General features: G+C 38.2%; 2 protein-coding genes across 2 annotated transcripts in view; both read left to right on the top strand.

Moving 5' to 3' along the window:
• The window catches only part of sfxn1 (sideroflexin 1), a 13,676-nt gene extending 2,497 nt beyond the window's left edge, over positions 1–11,179 (top strand). The window contains exons 2-11 of the mRNA XM_058408591.1: positions 2,189–2,357; positions 2,486–2,656; positions 3,629–3,727; positions 4,574–4,649; positions 5,997–6,082; positions 6,181–6,308; positions 6,820–6,869; positions 7,053–7,102; positions 7,207–7,254; positions 10,382–11,179. Coding sequence (XP_058264574.1) covers positions 2,194–2,357; positions 2,486–2,656; positions 3,629–3,727; positions 4,574–4,649; positions 5,997–6,082; positions 6,181–6,308; positions 6,820–6,869; positions 7,053–7,102; positions 7,207–7,254; positions 10,382–10,478 — 969 coding nt within the window. The 5' untranslated portion in view covers positions 2,189–2,193 and the 3' untranslated portion in view covers positions 10,479–11,179. The remainder of the gene's footprint in view (positions 1–2,188; positions 2,358–2,485; positions 2,657–3,628; positions 3,728–4,573; positions 4,650–5,996; positions 6,083–6,180; positions 6,309–6,819; positions 6,870–7,052; positions 7,103–7,206; positions 7,255–10,381) is intronic.
• Positions 11,180–15,846: 4,667 nt separating this feature from the next.
• The window catches only part of LOC131364703 (septin-8-A-like), a 10,951-nt gene continuing 6,797 nt past the window's right edge, over positions 15,847–20,000 (top strand). The window contains exons 1-6 of the mRNA XM_058407973.1: positions 15,847–16,012; positions 17,526–17,640; positions 17,920–18,115; positions 18,955–19,141; positions 19,673–19,834; positions 19,914–20,000. The exon at positions 19,914–20,000 is cut by the window's right edge and continues 10 nt beyond it. Coding sequence (XP_058263956.1) covers positions 15,983–16,012; positions 17,526–17,640; positions 17,920–18,115; positions 18,955–19,141; positions 19,673–19,834; positions 19,914–20,000 — 777 coding nt within the window. The 5' untranslated portion in view covers positions 15,847–15,982. The remainder of the gene's footprint in view (positions 16,013–17,525; positions 17,641–17,919; positions 18,116–18,954; positions 19,142–19,672; positions 19,835–19,913) is intronic.

Raw genomic sequence — 20,000 nt, 5'->3', positions numbered from 1 at the left:
CTTACGCCGCTCGAGCCACTTTATTTGACATCAAAGGCACACATTAGCATTTGGTTTTCCTCTGGCGAGTTATGTCGAGCGCTAGAACCCGTTTTAATCACACGATGGGTTCATGAGCTGACAGGTTATGTGTGTTTGAGCAGCTGTGCAGTGACTTGGGTTTCTTCAAGACATGCATTTAGAAACACTCAAGTGTAGCTGATCTATTTTTTGCACTCGTGCTTCCTTGCTGGAGAAGCGAGTTCACTTCTGCAATCAGAATACTGAAATGTTTATCCATCACTCCATAAACTATATTGCGTCATTACATTCGTGTTAGCCACAATGCGAGTCCAGAAGTGACTTAGTATTTGTAATAATTTCTTCAAAAGAGTGTATAGTGTTCCTAGTGCTTCATTGTGTACTTGCCTACAGTAGGGCGTCACAAATCGCGTACTAGCACACTATTCTACTCCAAAAGCAGTGTGAGTAGTGTGTTCACATTAAAAGCTTTCATAAGCAAAGCTGCACTCAACCCTTGCAGCCCTTCTAGCATTTCTACACTAGACACTAGAGTGCATAGTGTAAGTGCGTAGTGTGTACCGTATCCGGGATGCAACTAATGTATTAGTTTACATACACTATATTGCCAAAAATTTCTCTCTCCAAATCATTGAGTTCAGGTGTTGTTTTTCAGGGGTTGGACTTGGTCCCTTAGTTTCAGTGGAAGGAACTCTTAATGGTTCAGCTTCATACCAAGACATTTTGGACAATTTCCACCCAACTTTGCACAGTCTCCATTCAAATTCATCCCAATGTTCTATCAGGTTGAGGTCAGGACTTTGTGAAGTTCCTCCACACCAAACTCACTCATGCATGTCTTTATGTACCTTGCTTTGTGCACTGGTGTGCAGTCATGTTGGAACATGTAGGGGTCATCCCCAAACTGTTCACTACAAAGTTGCGAGCATGAAATTGTCCAAAGGTATGAAGCTGAAGCATTAAGAATTCCTTTCACTGGGAGTAAGGGGCCGAGCCCAACCCAAGCATGCACTTATATTCACTCACTTATATTCCCCTAGTGCACGTCATTTATTTTATTTTATTTTATTATTATTATGTTTTATTATCTTGGCTAAAATCTCGACTAAACTTTTAAAATCAGATCAACTCTTTTAGTAAACGCTGTTTTGAGCAAAATGTGAAATTTCCTTAAAGAAAGAAGTCAATTAGTTGATGATAAGCAACTATTCTCAACACAAATCTAATGCATACTGTGTGGAATACGTAGAGGCATACTGTATACTACAGACACTGGATCTGTTATAAAACATAAGACACATCCGAAACACATGCTTTCCTTACATACATGTATGTGAACGGGCTATTTAATGTATCGCTAGCTGTCTGGCATACTGCTGCTTTAAGAGAGCTTCAGCTAGTCCAGCGTACAATCTTACTGAAAAACAAAGTCAGGGCAGGTTACTCTGACCTTATCTAACCTACACTGGCTGCCTTATTAGTTCTACATGGAGTACAAAGTCCTGTTCGTGATGTGTAAAGCTCTAAAACCTTATTAAAAAACCTTTTCTTAGAAAACTTTTCCTTCTTGCTGATTTCCTGAAGCAGCACAGCCAAGCTTGACGACTTTACTCTGACTCCCGATGACCTGAGTTGATAATGAACAGCTTCATAAATCGCTTTTATACTGGAAACCGGAGCTGGAATGGTGTTCCAGTGAGCACTGGGGAATTCATTGTACTGTGTTTCTTCTTCACTCTACATTTTATGACTCATGGTGTTTGTTATTTATTGGTTTATTAGTGATTCCAGATTAAACCTGCCTTTATCATTAATGCTCCTGGAGCACTTCATATAAGAGAAAAGCAAGCAGCCTTTTTTTTTTTTGTTCATTTCTGTCCCCCCCCCCCGGCTCAGCGGTTTCCATAGTAACGGGATGTGCTGATTCAGGGCTTCGCTAATCCAGGCGAGAAAGCATGATGGTGTATTTTTAGTCCGTGTTATTTTAGGACGCAGACAGCTGATGTCACTATGGATAGAGGGAAAGCTCTCATCGTGTTTTTTAGCTTTGCATCCCCGAGGCTTTTCATGGCAGGGAACTGGAACGAGTTTAACCTGCTGTTCCTCTCCGAGATACGCACGAGCACAATGTGAGCAGAGCTCCTCTCACACTTCTGTTCCTCCGCAGGCAGCATGGCGGCCGAGCTCTCCACCTCGATAAACATCAAAGAGCCTCGCTGGGATCAGGGCACTTTCATGGGCAGAGCCAAACACTTCTTCACCGTTACAGACCCGCGAAATGTTCTGCTGTCTAACGACCAGCTGGAGAAAGCACGCAGGGTCATTCAGGATTACAGGTACCTCAGAGTCAAACACACTAGTTCAAAATCTTCTACTTCTCTTTGGGTTGATTTTGTCTGCTGTCTAGTGTGTTTCATGCTTATCATATACTATTTTCATCTTTTCCTTCCTTCTTTGCCCCCAGACAGGGTGTGGTGACTCCGGGTCTGACGGAAGACGAGCTCTGGAGGGCCAAATACATTTTCGACTCTGCGTTCCATCCAGACACAGGGGAGAAGATGCTGCTGATTGGCCGCATGTCCGCTCAGGTGCCCATGAATATGACCATCACCGGCTGCATGATGACCTTCTACAGGTGAGCAGAACCAGGAAGAAGGAACGCTTGAGATTCACATGGTGTTGCATGCAGTACAGCGTCCATTCTGAAGTCGAGTTCAAATCCCAATGATCTCGCACCTGTCTGAGTCGCAGCTAGTCTGTGAGCTCATGATTAGGAAAGAGGGTTAGAGCTTTTCTCTGAGGAATCCTGTGCAAGCTTTCAGCTTCCCTGATTTGTATCCATTGTAGGTGGGAATCTACGAACGAGCAAATTCTGATAAAATGAACCAGCAAATAAACCGCTGCAGATCTACTTTAGTCCAAGAGTGTGGCTGCTTTCTGGTTGAGAGAAATATACTTCTCTCCTGGTCTCAGGTGATGCACATACCTGAAGGTCTGGTCGCTGTATAGTATGTGTTCCTCACAAGGCATGAGCTGGGAGTGAAACCAAACAAGAGGAATATACACCAAAGTCATTTGTTTGTTAAAATAAGGGTGTGTAATGTTAATAACATGCAAATCCGTCTCAAACTCAAGCTGCGTTGGTGTTTTAATGTGAACGGTGAGTTAAGCGAGGAAGTAATTATTAGCTGTGGCACAAGATGTAATACAGAAGGGGAAAATTCATGCAATTTGACTTGTCAAAAAACGTTACACTATACTAAGTAACATGACCTGTGCGTTCTGTGCACTATTGGGGTGGTGGTAGCTCAAGTGGTTAAGGCTCTGAGTTGTTGATCAGGGTTCAAGCCTGGGCACCGCCAAGCTGCCACCATTGGGCCCTTGAGCAAGGCCAATAACCCCCTCTGCTCCAGGGGCACTGTATCATGGCTGACCCTGCACTCTGACCCCAAACTCTCGAATAAAGTGGCCATTTATAATGAGTTACATATAGTTATAGAATCACTGTGCACAACCTGTACTACAGAAGTGTGTGTGTGTTATATAATCCCTATACTGATTCAATACCTTAATTAATGATTTATTTTCTCTTCTTTCCCAACACCAGGACGACCCCAGCGGTGCTGTTCTGGCAGTGGATCAATCAGTCCTTCAATGCAATAGTCAACTACACCAACCGCAGTGGTGATGCTCCCATTACAGTAAAGTGAGCAGCTGCTTCATTAAATCCTTTCGAAAAACACTATATTGCCAAAAGTTTTGGGACACCCCTCTAAATCATTGAGTTCGGTTGGACTCGGCCCCTTAGTTCCAGTGAAAGGAACTCTTAATGATTCAGCATACCAAGACATTTTGGATAATTTCATGCTTTGTAGGAACAGTTTGGGGATGACCCCTTCCTGTTCCAACATGACTACACACCAGTGCACAAAACAAGGTCCATAAAGACATGGATGAGAGAGTTTGGTGTGGAGGAACTTCACATAGTCATGACCTCAACCTGATAGAACACCTTTGGGATGAATTAGAGTGGAGACTGTGAGCCAGACCTTCTCGTCCAACATCAGTGCCTGACCTCACAAATGTGTTTCTAGAGGAATGGTCAAAAATGACCAAAAACACACTCCTAAACCTTGTGAAAAGCCTTCCCAGAAGAGTTGAAGCTGTTATAGCTGCAAAAGGCGGGCCAACTCCATATTACATTCATGTGCATGTAACGGCTCACAGTCTCCACTCTAATTCATCCCAAAGTTGTTCTATCAAGTTGAGGTCAGGACTCCTTCAAGTTCCTACAGTCATGTTGGAACAGGAAGGGGTCATCCCCAAACTGTTCCCACAAAGTTGGGAGCATGAAATTGTCCAAAATGTCTTGGTATGAAGCTGAAGCATTAAGAGTTCCTTTCACTGGAACTAAGAGGCTGAGTCCAACCCCTGAAAAACAACACCTGAATTCAATGATTTTCGAGGGGTGTCCCAAAACCTTTGGCAATATAGTATATCTTCCCAGACACACTGCATAAGGTTAATGAAAGCTCTCTCCTCCTGTGTTCAGTCAGCTCGGCACGGCGTACGTATCGGCCACGACGGGTGCTGTGGCCACGGCTTTAGGACTCAACTCTCTAGCAAAGGTAGCGTCCTTTAGCGGTGTCTGTTAGCCTGTACTACTTCATAAAGATTTTATGAAAAGCGTGTATTAACACTTTTTTTTCGCTTAGCAGTCATATGAGGAAAAGCTAAACTACTGAATGAGCGCTAACACAGTGACAAAAAAAGCTAAAGTAACAAATAAACAGTGACAGTCGACAAAAGCTAAACTTTTTACTCATTTAAATGAATGCTAACCTAAGGATTACAAGCTAAACTAACAAGTGAACGTTAAAACAACAGCAAGCAATAGCTGAACTAATGAGTAGATTGCTAACATAACGAGCAAAAGCTAAATTAACAAATAGATTGATAACATAGCAAGCAAAAGGCTAAACTAACTGACAGAATGCTAACATAGTGAGCAAAAGCTAAATTGACAAACAGAATGCTAACATAGTGAGCAAAAGCTAAACTAACAAACAGAATGCTAATATAGCGAACAAAAGCTAAACTACTAAACTAAAAAACAGAATGCTAATATAACAAGCTAAGCTAACAAAAAGATTGCTAACATAACAAGAAAAGCTAAATTACGAAACTAACAAACAGAATGCTAGCATAGTGAGTAAAAGGATAAACCTACAAACAGAATGCTAGCATAGCAAGCAAAAGGCTAAACTAACAAACAGAATGCTAGCATAGCGAGCAAAAGGCTAAACTAAGTGACAGAATGCTAGCATAGCGAGGAGAAGGCTAAACTAACAAACAGAATGCTAACATAGTATGCAAAAGCTAAACTAACGAACAGAATGCTAACATAGCAAGCAGAGGCAAAACTAACAAGCCAGAATGCTAACACAGTGAGCAAAAGCTAAACTAACAGAATGCTAACATAGCGATCAAAATGCTAAACTAACAAATAGATTGCTAACATAGCAAGAAAAACCTAAACTAACAAACAGAATGCTAACACACTGAGCAAAAGCCAAACTACCAAATAACCACTGAACCTTGTGTGAGTAAACGCTGAACTAAAAAGCTAACGCTAACATGATGCGTGTGAACTCTAAAAGCCAAGCAGACGCTAACCTCGTTAGCGAGTGTGAGCTAACTCGATCAGCATAGCGCATTGTGACTAGCGCTTCCTCTAACCTTGTGCTGTTGAGTTTAATTGGAAGTCAGGGAAAGATCTAGCTGTCAATCAGACTCTTGCTCATTAGAATATTTGGCCATGCCCATTCCCTCAGAGCTCTGATCTGTGAATTCAGCTGCTGGATTTTATTTAATTTCACTGGTTTTTTGTTTCTATTCAGGTTTGTTTTTTCTGCATGATGAAGATAACGCTTCAATTTTCAGATCAAATCAAAATATTTAATTTTTTTCCGCAGCACGTCTCACCGCTCCTGGGACGCTTTGTACCGTTTGCTGCTGTCGCTGCTGCTAACTGTATCAACATTCCACTGATGAGGCAGAGGTAAACACATGGTGTGTGTGTGTGTGTGTGGACTTTCCTGCCATCAGACAGTGGACTGAATGTGAGTCACATGATTCCATGCTGTTTCTCACTCCCAGGGAGCTGAAGCACGGCATTCCGGTGCTGGATGAGAACGGGAATCGGTTAGGGGAATCTTCCAAAGCGGCTCAGCAGGCCATCTCACAAGTGGTGATCTCCAGGATCCTCATGGCTTCTCCTGGCATGGGTTCGTCTCGGCTTATATCGTTACAGACATCCTGTTTGGTTCGAGTAGACCAAGATGAACAAAAAATAATAAATGATATATAATATATATTAATAATATTAATATATATTAATACTTCAAAAAAGTGATTTAAAAAAAAGTAATAGCACAATATGTGTTTCTGTAAGGGCGTAAATAAATAAATAAATAATTTCACCATTTATTTATTTATTTATTATCGAATAAATACAATTATTATCTAATAAATATATAAATAATTTTCTTTTACCATTTATTTATTTATCTAATAAATAAATGTTTTTCACCATTTATTTATTTATTATCTGATAAATAAATAAATATATTTTTTCACTATTTATTTATTTATTTATTTATTTATTTATTCATTATTTAATAAATAAATGTGTAAAATAAATAAATGTTTTTTTTTCCATCATTTATTTATTTATTATCTCTGTGAGGTTTATTTTTCTTAATATTTAATCTTCTTCTCTCTCTTTTTTTTTAATAGCTATTCCACCGTTTTTAATGAACTCCCTGGAAAAGAAAGCATTCCTGAAGGTACGTCTTCGCCTGCTTTATAAGTATTAGCAACCCACTGTTCATGTCTACAGCAGTATTTTACATGCCTGTTCTGAGCATGCTCAGTCCATATGTCCCAGCGCATACATTACCCCATACAACAGAGTCTATAGAAGCTCCACCCTCGCAGCCGGGTTGATTTTGTGTTCCTGGTCTTTTCAGAGGTTCCCGTGGATGAGTGCACCCATTCAGGTCGGCCTGGTGGGATTCTGGTGAGTTGCCCCAGATGACCCGCTGGTGTATTAAACAGCTATTTACAGCCTTTGTTTGGGATCTGTGACCTTTGTGACCTCTGTAAATGTTTTTTTCTGCTCAGCTTGGTCTTTGCCACTCCGCTGTGCTGTGCGCTGTTCCCACAGAAGAGGTGAGAAAATAAGAGCTGCTTTTATTTCTCAACTCAGCAGACTTCCAATTTAACGTTTAAGTTCCAAAATAAAAGCCCCTGACAAACATTTCCATTTTTATCAGAAATCTAAGATTTCCACAGCCTGTCATCTTAAAAGCCTCTGTGAGCTTAATGAGGCCATAAACTTTGGTGGAATATTTAAATTTATATCATAAAAAGGATAGTGTACAAGTATTTACCAAATAAATAAATAAATAAATAAAATGTACCAGACAGTGCAGATAAAAAAAAGTCAATCATAAATCAATAAAAAATTAAAATATCAGTGATAAAATCAATCACTGAAATGAACAGAATTTTCATAAATAAATAAATAAATAAATAATAGTTTCCATTAAACAGAAATATATATTTCTTTACCTGTTAGATAACTCAGATCTACTCAAATATGCAGGGTTTATATTGTTCAAAATTTCAATAATATTAAATTCTGTATATTAAATTTATTTCACATAATGTATTTTTTGTACTTTGAATACATTGTGTATACATTTTGTATATATATATTTCTTTTTATTTATTTTTCATCTGTTTTTATATCTAATTTATATTTTTGAATACTTTTTGTACTTCCGAATACAAATAGATGTGTATATATACGTATATATATGTGTGTATATATACACTATATTGCCAAAAGTATTCGCTCACCCATCCAAATAATCAGAATCAGGTGTTCCAATCACTTCCATGGCCACAGGTGTATAAAATCAAGCACCTAGGCATGCAGACTGTTTTTACAAACATTTGTGAAAGAATGGGTCGCTCTCAGGAGCTCAGTGAATTCCAGCGTGGAACTGATAGGATGCCACCTGTGCAACAAATCCAGTCGTGAAATTTCCTCGCTCCTAAATATTCCACAGTCAACTGTCAGCTGTATTATAAGAACGTGGAAGTGTTTGGGAACGACAGCAACTCAGCCACGAAGTGGTAGGCCACGTAAACTGATGGAGCGGGGTCAGCGGATGCTGAGGCGCATAGTGCGAAGAGGTCGCCAACTTTCTGCAGAGTCAATCGCTACAGACCTCCAAACTTCATGTGGCAAAGCGTCGGATGCAGTGGTGTAAAGCATGCTGCCACTGGACTCTAGAGCAGTGGAGACGCGTTCTCTGGAGTGACGAATCGTGCTTCTCCATCTGGCAATCTGATGGACGAGTCTGGGTTTGGCGGTTGCCAGGAGAACGGTACTTGTCTGACTGCATTGTGCCAAGTGTAAAGTTTGGTGGAGGGGGGATTATGGTGTGGGGTTGTTTTTCAGGAGCTGGGCTTGGCCCCTTAGTTCCAGTGAAAGGAACTCTGAATGCTTCAGCATACCAAGACATTTTGGACAATTCCATGCTCCCAACTTTGTGGGAACAGTTTGGAGCTGGCCCCTTCCTCTTCCAACATGACTGTGCACCAGTGCACAAAGCAAGGTCCATAAAGACATGGATGACAGAGTCTGGTGTGGATGAACTTGACTGGCCTGCACAGAGTCCTGACCTCAACCCGATAGAACACCTTTGGGATGAATTAGAGCGGAGACTGAGAGCCAGGCCTTCTCGTCCAACATCAGTGTGTGACCTCACAAATGCGCTTCTGGAAGAATGGTCAAAAATTCCCATAAACACACTCCTAAACCTTGTGGACAGCCTTCCCAGAAGAGTTGAAGCTGTTATAGCTGCAAAGGGTGGACCGACGTCATATTGAACCCTATGGATTAGGAATGGGATGTCACTTAAGTTCATATGTGAGTCAAGGCAGGTGAGCGAATACTTTTGGCAATATAGTGTATATATACGTATATATATACATCTATTTGTATTCGGAATATGTATACATATATGTATATATATATATATTATTTCATTTATTTTTAATATTTATTTTTCTGGTTATCTCAGGCAGCCTTGAAGTTCTATATTATCTTAAAATATCAAATAAAAACAAGGACCCAGGTTAAACTGTAGATGTAGATGGATTCTACATTAAAATATCTATTTCAAGTGATGAGAGACACTCACCACACAGTTAAAGTGAGAGAGATCAGACTTTTTCTTCATTGTGATGTTTGATGTGAACATGAACGATAGCTCTTGAGCTGTATCTGTGGGATTATCTGCACTGTGCCGCTGCCTCATGATTGGCTGATTAGATAACTGTATAAATGTAGAGCCGTTCCTAATAAAGTGGCCGGCGAGTCTATAAGTGGAAACCGAAATGTTCCCCAGATATATCATGTCTGTCAGCAATCATACTGAGTATGATTATCATATAATGAGTAACAGATCAAACTAATAAACAGTCCATGAGTGAAGGGGATTGACAGTAAATCAGAGTTAATAACTACTGAAGCTGCTGTCACAGGCTGCGTCTCAATCCACTCCCTAGGTCACTACTAGTCCACTACTCAGGGCACTGAACATAACATATTAGTCTTCAGTTAAAAAAGTGCTGAAGTGCTGAATACTCTAGTGCACACTAATGATTCCTTTACTTCCATATAAAATATACACAGTGGGATTAAATAGCATTCTGTGTGTCTTTCTGTGTGTGTGTCTCCTGTGTCTCTATATGTTTGTGTGTCTTTCTCTGTATTTCTTTGTGTCTGCATTTTTCTGTGTGTTATCTGTGTGTGTGTGTGTATACCTGTCTCTCTCTCTCTCTTTCTCTCCCTCTGCGTGTGTGTGTGTGTGTGTCTGTGCCTTTCTGTGTGTGTGTGTGTGTGTCTTACTGTGTGTTGTTGTTGTCTCTCTCTCTCTCTCTCTCTCTCTGTGCGTGTGTGTTTTTCTGTATGTGTTTGTGTATACCTGTGTCTTTTTCTGTATGTTTGTGTCTGTGTCTTACTGTGTTGTTCTCTCTCTCTCTCTCTCTCTCTCTCTCTCTCTGTGTGTGTGTGTGTGCGTGTGTCTCTGTCTTTTTCTGTATGTTTGTGTCTGTGTCTTACTGTGTTGTTCTCTCTCTCTCTCTCTCTCTCTCTCTCTCTCTCTCTTTGTGTGTGTGTGTCTCTGTCTTTTTCTGTATGTTTGTGTCTGTGTCTTACTGTGTTGTTGTCTCTCTCTCTCTCTCTCTCTCTGTGTGTGTGTGTGTGTGTGTGTGTGTCTAGCTCGATGGCTGTGAGCCGCCTGGAGCCTGAACTTCAGGAGAAGATCCGCTCGAGTCACCCGGGCGTGGAGAGAGTTTACTTCAACAAAGGATTATGAGAAGAAGAAAAAATCAAAAATCAAACCTCATCTCCTCCGAACACGGCCACTACCCCCAACCCCGCACCCCCACCCCACCCCGCTCATCTCATCGTGTTTTCCCCAACGTGCCAAAGTTCCACTCCTCTGTCTCTCCCGTCTGTCCTGGAGGACGTCCCGACTCAGCTGTTTTGTAAGATGTGGTTCCTAGTGACTAGTTTTTAATCAGGAGAATATTTTGGATGGTGCAGCTCTGTGCTAGTGTTAGAAAAGACTATTTGTCTGAAATGGTGCTCTTTCTGATTGGCTAGGTTTTCTCTTTTCCGTTAATTACAGTGCAGTCTATCAGTACATACACCTGGATATTGGAGGTTTATAGTCTTTACACTACCACAGCTGATTGGATTGGAACTGAAATGAAACATCAGGATCGTGCTAGCTTTAAATCCAGCTTGGTTGGCATCACAGCCATTTTTTTCTACACCATCACTGGGACCAAAACTGTATTGAATCATCGACGTATCTGCAAATGGATGACTGCGCTGTAATTATGTTTACTGCCAAACCAAACCATCTCCATGTGCCATCTGTAATAAGGAACAAATGTGCTGGTGTGTTTCGTTTTTATTGCGTTGTTGTGATTAGTAATCGATGTTCAGGTCTGAATGGAAGCTGCTTTTCGACTTGTAATTGCCAAAAAAAAAAAAAAAAAAAGAATTAAATGTTTACTCTAAAGGTATAAAGGTACACTAAGTAAGAATTTCCCATTGATGTTTACAGTGTTAAGAAAAAAAAAAAAAAAAAAAAAAAAATATATATATATATATATATATATGTATATATGTATATATAAATATATATATATATATATATATATATATATATATAATATACACCGTAGATTATAGAGCCCTTGAAAGGACACGGTACGAAGAATTTTACGTGATTATTATTTTTTTAGTTCATTTTTGATTATTTTTTTTTTACTAAATAAAAATTAGTCAGTTAATTAAATTATTATTATCATTATTATTTAAATTAGGTCAGAAGACGGCATGAAATAAAAAGAAAAGCAAAAATTCGAATTATCTGATACAAAACGATGTGAAATGTAAATTTTTTCCCATTACCTTTTAATGAAAATCCCCTTTTTTTTCTTTTGTTTCTTTTAGAACATTTAGAAGAAATATTTTTTTATCCTGTCTGATGGCTCATGTTTGCCTTGAAGAGTAATAATAATAATAATAATAATAATAATAATTTAAAAAAATAGTAATAATAATAATTGCTGAATTAATTAAAAATATATATTAATAATTAATAATAATAATAATTGCTGAATTAATACAAAAAATAATAATAAATTAATAATAATTTACCAGCTGAATTACGAGACTCCTGCTTGGTGTACCTTTAACGAAGAATCACGAGACCTCTTTTGAACAGTGCAATCGATCGGTTAGAAACTCAATATAGATCAATAAAGCATTATAGACTGTAATATCCTCTGTAATTGAATCAGATACCATGTATTAACATTACTCATGCAGGGTTCCTCAGTTATGTAATGGTCATGGTTCAATGAGGCCCCGTGAAGTGTATCAAAGTCCAGTGAAGTAGCCGAGCAGGTGATGATCACAGCGAGCTCGCTCTCTTCAGTACGACCTTGTGTGTGTGTGTGTTGTTTATGTTAATGGTACACACTGTTTTAAAGCGTCCAGGTTTACTGGTCTGTTTTTACCACATGCCAAACTCCGAAATCTGTTCAACATTTAAGACGTCATTAACTATACATCGTTAACAATAATGAAGGAACAAGTAAGGAAGAAGACACTGGTGTTAATGGAAAATAATCAACAGTGTGCTGGAGTGATGCAGGAAGACTTAAGACTTATTAACCACGTAAATAAGTTGATTAGTTTCCTCTAACAGCATGTTTTACTACTTGTCTTCATGTAGCTGAGGCACTTTGTCTTGATTTGCAACCTAGTATAACGATCTACCTGTAGTTCTCCTGACATTAAAGGTGCAGTATGTATTTTTTGTTGTGTAGTGTTTCTAGACTCAAAACTTCATAGAAACAGTAGCACAATTGTGATTTGGAATATTCCCATGCAATACACTTGATTGGTTTTGTTCAGCTCTGTATTTTCTGGCCCTGAAACGAGCCCCGCCTCCAGGTGCTCAGAACAAGGCTGCTCAGCTCCACCCCCATTTCTTTTGAGTCAGTTCATGAGACATTTGTAGCTTTAACTGCAAAAAAAGGTTTGGCAATTGCAAACTGCTCCTTTAATGTGACAGGATTAGCAATTTTTAATTGATTTAGTATCAATAACCCAGAGCCAGTATGATTTCTCACCACTAATAGTAATAATAGTAATAATGTAATAATCTCCGCTTGGATTTGAGCTAAAAAAAATCTTCAATGCATTTAAAAAAATATAAAGCTCAGGATAGTTTTACAAAACACAACCTAAGATCCGTCGAAGGAGAAATTTATCACACAAGAAACTACAACACTATGAAGCTTTACCCAGTACTGGTGGTTTATTTCAGTTTCAGAACTCACACACATGTTGGTTCGGTCTGTAACTGTGATTTTCAGAGAAATAAATCACAGGGTAAAACCAGCGGCAAGTGACGAAGCACAATAAACCAACAGAAATGCAATACAATACGAATTATTACGATATTATTGATATTTAATGGGATGTTGTAATCTGTAGATGATCTAAAGCAAATAAATGATGTTTCAAAATAAGGTCTTGTGTTTATGTTTTTATTTTTTCAAAATTTTATATATGTATAGTATATAATATTTATAATATGTAATAATATTTCTCTCTTTTTAAAATAATTTTAAGATCTTCCTGTCTGTTTGTGGACATTGTATTAATTCCAACATGGACATTTTTGTCTAAACAAGTACCTGACAGAACTCCATTTAACAGCACTAAGGGTACAGGTACAAGCGTGTTGCCAGTTATACTGACTTTATAGATGAAGTTTGTATATTTATAAATGTGTTTCTAGATTGATGATAATAATCTCTTTTTAACTATACGTTACATAAACTATGATCCCAATAGTCTCTAAGTTTAGGAGCTCTGTTTTCTAATTTTTGCTCTATTACTACTACTACATTATTCTCAATGGTGTGTGTGTGTGTGTGTGTGTGTGTGTGTGTGTGTGAGAGAGAGAGAGAGAGAGAGAAAGAGAGAGTGTGTGTATGTATGTATGTATTTATTTATTTATTTAACAATCACACTCATGGCAAATAAAGTACTAACATTGGAGGGAGAGAGAGAGAAATTATTTATTTATTTGTTTGTTTATTTATTTATTTACCTTTCGTTTCTGTCTTAAAGTTTTGGCAATATTGTGTTCTTACAATCATGGCAATAAAATACTTTAAAATTGGAGAGAGAGAGAGATTATTTATTTATTTATTTATTCACTTATTTATTTTCCTTTCGTTTCTTTCTTGAAGCTTTGGCAATATTGTGTTCTTACAATCATGACAATAATGTACTTTAAAATTGGAGCGAGAGAGAGAGAGAGAGAGAGAGAGAGAGAGATTATTTATTTATTTTTATTTTATTTTTTTCCTGTTTTCTATCTTCAAGCTTTGGCAATATTGTATTCTAACAATCATGGATATTCTAATAAAGTACTTTAAAATTGAAAAGAGAGAGAGAGAGGGCGGGGGGAGAGATTATTTATTTATTTATTTATTCACTTATTTATTTTCCTTTCGTTTCTTTCTTGAAGCTTTGGCAATATTGTGTTCTTACAATCACGGCAAAAAAGAACTTTAAAATTGAAAAGTGTGTGTGTGTGTGTGTGTGTGTGTGTGTGTGAGAGAGAGAGAGAGAGAGAGAGAGAGAGAGAGAGAGAGAGAGAGAGAGAGAGAGAATATATAATATTGTGAAGTGAGCCATCTGCTGGTCATGAGGTATTAAACACTCTGTCTCTGCACAGCTGGTATTAGTCTCGGTTTATTTCCAGCTCTTCTACCTATATGTAAGATAAATACAGAACCAACCAACTCACCAAACTTCATCCAGATGTTCTACAAGTCTCTGGATCTGTACTGGGGTGAAGAACACCCTTCTTCCAATAGAACATATTCTCTCAGTTGTTGTTTTGTTGATGGTGCTGGAGATGGTGGAGTGGTCTCACATGGCAAACTAAAATCTCCCAAAACATGTGTTCCAGTAGAAATCTGATGACTGTGAAGATCACAGCACATGACTTACCCCATTAAACCGTTTACTGAGCCCTCATGCCATGCAGAAGGGGGCAGGGTCATCCTGGAAAAAGCCACGCCCACTCGGAAAGACCTTGTGGAATTCATCATAGGATAAAAATGTTCAGTCACTTCCCTGTAAAGTGGATGCAAACCTTGCCAGGGATATAAATAAATGCCCCCATGGCATAGCAGGGTTAATGTTTTTCCTTTAATTTGTCTGTCTGCGTATATAAATGAATGTCTGGAAAAAATGTAATGGGGTTTAAAAAGCAAACTTACAATCACAGGGAAAACACTTAGAGATATACTTTTATATTATTATTTATTATTATTATTATTATTAGTAGTAGTAGTAGTAGTAGTAGTAGTAGTAGTAGTATTAATGTTATATTAATGTAATAATAATTTATTATTGTTCTTCTTATTATTATTATTGTTGTTATTAATAATAATAATAGTAATAATAATAATAATAATAATTAATGATGGGGTGCTAGGATGTGGCCCAATGTGGAGTAACTTCCTACCACTGTGAAGCTGATTATTTTCCTATAGTATCATGTTCTGAAGAGTTTTATTCCTCTTATACCTCAGCAATTTGTTCCAAAATAACAACATTCTATTCATCAACTTTTCTCATAATTTAACCATTAATGACTTTTACAGTTTATAGTTACTTACACAAAATAGATATTTTGTTATTCCCTCACCAGCTTCTCTGTTTGGAGAAATAAACAGCTTGCACAGGGAGGAAAACATACTGACTGTTACAGTGCTGACACTGGAGACTCCTTCCATGAACGCTACAAATAAACATCTAATAACAGAACAGCTCTCAGTATCAACAAATCCTCAGTTTTTCTGTGCTAAACAAAATCACATGAGAGAATAAAATGCTGATTCATCGATCTGAGGACAGGTCATGCTAAAATGTACGTTTCTTCTGATTCCACTATTCTGACCAATCAGATTGGAGAATTCACCAGACAGCACTGTGCTTTAAAAACCTTTATACTTTTCCTGGAAAGCCACTGAAGATAAAACCCACGTCAGTAATCATCGATACGGAGTGTGTTCTCTGGGCATTGTAAGGCAGAAAGTCCATGCCAGGAGGTTGGCGTACTCGGAGGATGGCATCTCAGCTTCACCAGCTGCATTTTAATGTGAAGGGGGAGTTTCCATCCAGGGGCCCTGCTGAAAGTCTTCAGAGAAAACAAAGTGTCAGAGTCGTACAGATGAATCTGAAGACCGTCGGCTTCTCTGATAGATCAGCATGGCTGCCGTGGATGTAGACACATACCCTGTAAGTGTCAGTTTATTTGCTCTGTATCGTCATGACCATTTGCTCTGCAGATAGATCCGTGTGACGAGACCTGGGAACGTTTATAAATACACAGAGACGATTCTTTTGTGCATCTTCATATCAAGTTGCTTGAGTTTTAATAATTTTTTAGTCCTTGGTCATGCAACAATGTTTTTATTTTCACATGAGGATGTTTAGCTTTATACACTATTCACTGTACGTTATAATACTGTATTTGTTCATGTATGTATATGGAATACAGGGTTGCCAGATCCTGCCGCGTTTCTCAACAGCCATCATAACATTTTGCCGAAAGAGAAATTTTGATTAATGAGTGTTTTCACAAAGCCAGAGCACTGACACTGTGTTTCAGGAAGGGAGGGAGCTATAAAGAGGCCTTTATGTCGCTTGTGTGTGTGTGTGTGTTTTGAGAGTAGTGTGCCAGCGTGTGGAACGGCTTGCTGTGTGAAACACTTTTCTTGTGTCTGGACAGAAGCTGGCACTCTGAATGTGTCAGCGGGCTGCTTGGTGTTGGTGCTGGGCTCGTCTCTGCCATGAGCCTCACATCTCCATTCAGCCCTGTTTCACATCTAAATGCTTCCTTCATCTTTAGACTGCACACAATCTGTAAAAAAACAAAAACAAAAAAAACCTGACGTCCTTCATTTCTGGTTTTTCAAAAATAAAAAAAAAAGAAAAGGAAAAAAAAAGAGAGAAAAGTATCACAATTTTTATAGTTTATTTTCAAAATTATTTATTTATTTATTTATTTATTTATTTATTTACTTACTTATTTACTTATTTATTATTTAAAAAAATATATTTATGTATTTAGTTCTATTTATTTATTTATTTATTTTGTTTCTTTGTTTGTTTTATTTATTTTGTTTGCATTTGTTATTATTCATTGTTTATTGTTTCCATTTACTTGTTTATTTAGTGGTTCACTGTTTATTCTTTGGTTCGTGCTTAGTTTATGTTTGTTTATTATCGATTCATATTTTTTGTTTGTTTGTTTAGACGTATGCATTCATTTCCTTGGTGTTTCCATGCATATTAATTTGTTTGTATTTATACGTTTCTTTGTTCGTTTGTTGCTTATTTGTTGGTTTTAATGAACCTATTTATTTGGGTATTTTGTTGTTGTTGTTGTTTTGTATTCAGGTTCGGCTGCAGGTTATTTGTTTGTACATACATCATGTAATATTCATGCAAACTAAAACATCGTTCTGTCAGTCCTACACACTTTACTAGCACTAGCAATTTCTAGTGTTAGCAAAGTAACACTGAAAAAAATTTATATAAATATTTATTTATTTATTTATTCATTTATTTATTTATGTTTTTGTTAAAATTTTTAAAGACTTTTTTAACACTGGAAAGCATGTTGCTTTGATGCTACTTGTCTTATGCTAGTATTAAATGTGTTTAATCTGATCGTTGCTAGCGGTAGTGATTCAGCAGATGTTATAATTTGGTGTAAAGTGTCCGAATCGTTTCTCTCACCCCTCAGACTGAGGAAAAGAGGACGCTGACTCTCGGCGGCCATGTTGGATTTGACAGCCTCCCGGATCAGCTGGTTAGCAAATCGGTATCTCAAGGGTTCTGCTTCAACATCCTCTGTGTGGGTGAGCAAGAAATCTCATATACTTTATCTAATATACAGCTTCTCTGATCACTCCGAATTAGTCGAGACGTTCTTTATTCTTCACATGATCTGAGTTGTTCCATTCATTCATTATCAACTATGCTAACACACCCTCCTCACTCTTGACCCTATTTTTCTTCCTTCCACCAGACCCAATTCTCAAAGATATAATAAACCCACAACCAAAATGTAGAGAAATTACAAGATAAATGTCTGTTAAAACGTCCGTGTAAACCCGTATGCCTTGGTTTCTTTTCAGGTGAAACCGGGATTGGAAAATCGACATTAATGAACACACTGTTTAACACGATCTTTGAAAATGAGGAGGCCAGTCACTATGAGAGCGGTGTGTATTTATGCCCCAGGACGTATGAGCTCCAGGAGAGCAACGTGGAGCTGAAGCTGACGATCGTAAACACCGTGGGGTTTGGTGACCAGGTCAATAAAGAAGAGAGGTTTGTGGAATGCACATATTTTAACACTCTGGACACTGAAGGCGCCAATGTTTCTCAAAACCTGCTGCACAATTGGTAGTTTTTGGTTGCTAGCCTTTTATACATTGAGACATTCTAGTTTATTATTCTTCTTTTAATTCTATCCGGACTAAAACAAACCATTAAACTCCTTAAACAACACTTTTTTTCTGTCACAACTTTCCACTTACATCAAATGGAACCACTCTTTTTATATCAGAGGCTAACATGGCTAGCATAAAATATCAATTGTTTTCAAGTTTCATGACACATTTACCTCAGGAAACAATGCTAACAATCATTTTTGATGCTAAACAAGGTTTCTTTTCCAGCACAAGCATGTATTTAAGGAAATATTCAGGCTAAACATGTAGCATATGATGAAATGAGCTTTCAGTACCTGTTAGCTACATTAGCCTCATGGCTCCCGGGTATAAATGATGCACCAAAGATCAGACAAAAACATGGCTGTGTGACTAGATTTGTGATTTCATCTGGGATGAAAATTTTATACGCTAGACTTTTAGTCTTTTAGTTTTATAAATGTTACAGATTCTGGCTATATTTTTCCGATATTTGCCTCCATTTTCTTTTTAAAATGTCCTAGTCACAATATTTGAGGAGATAAATAGCCCATTTTAATACTTTTGAAGAAGATTTTAAAGTAAGAGTTACTAATCAGGAACAAAAAATAGTGGTACATGGTGTTATAAATGTTTAGAGAATACTAGCTTTCGCAGATTTAAACCTAAGCTCAGTAATGTGAAGTAAAATAATCATTTCACAAGACAGTTATGTATTATAGCATATTTTTTCTGCAGCTATAAACCCATCACAGACTACATTGATGCCCAGTTTGAGAATTTCCTCCAAGAGGAGCTGAAGATCAAGCGTTCGCTCTTTAACTATCACGACACGAGGATCCACGCCTGCCTGTACTTCATCTCCCCGACAGGCCACTCTCTCAGATCCCTTGATCTGGTTACTATGAAGATGCTGGACAGTAAGGTAGGATTTATTTATTCGGTTTCAGTGCTTCATGTGAACATAAGTACTATATCATATGCATACACTGATCAGGCATAACAATATGACCACTTGCCAAATATTGTGTTGGCCCCTCTTTCCTGCACGGTGTATTCTGACACCTTTCTATCGGAACCAGCATTAACTTCTTCAGCAATTTCAGCAGCAGTAGCTCGTCTGTTGGATCGGATCACACGGGCCAGCCTTCACTCCCCACGTGCATCAATGAGCCTTGGCCGCCCTGTCACCAGTTCAGCACTGTTCCTTCCTTGGACCACTTTTGATAGATACTGACCACTGCAGACTGGGAACACCCCACAAGAGCTGCAGTTTTGGAGATGCTCTGATCCAGTGGTCTGGCCATCACAATCTGGCCCTTCATCAAACTCGCTCAAATCCTTACGCTTGTCCATTTCAGTGTTATTCATTTCACCTGTCAGTGCTCATAATCTTACACCTGATAAGTGTATCTCTCAGTTTAATGGATCAGTTTATTGATTTATTTCTTTTTAGGTAAACATCATTCCCATTATCGCTAAAGCAGACACAATCTCCAAGTCTGAGCTTCATAAATTCAAGATTAAGATCATGAGCGAGCTCGTGAGCAACGGCGTCCAGATTTATCAATTCCCCACAGACGATGAAGCCATAGCGGAAATCAACTCCTCCATGAACGTGAGTGAAACTCCACCTCAGAGAGTTTGTGAGGTGTTTGTACCGATGTTGCATCAGAGTGTCGGATTTTCTGTTCCAGGCTCATCTGCCGTTTGCTGTGGTGGGAAGTGGAGAGGAGGTTAAAGTGGGAAATAAGCTGGTGAGAGCCAGGCAGTACCCATGGGGA

Source organism: Hemibagrus wyckioides, linkage group LG14 (assembly GCF_019097595.1).
Source record: "Hemibagrus wyckioides isolate EC202008001 linkage group LG14, SWU_Hwy_1.0, whole genome shotgun sequence".
Classification (NCBI taxonomy): Eukaryota; Metazoa; Chordata; class Actinopteri; order Siluriformes; family Bagridae; genus Hemibagrus; species Hemibagrus wyckioides.
Note: the sequence above shows the minus strand (reverse complement) of the source record. Positions and strands in the feature narration are given on the sequence as shown.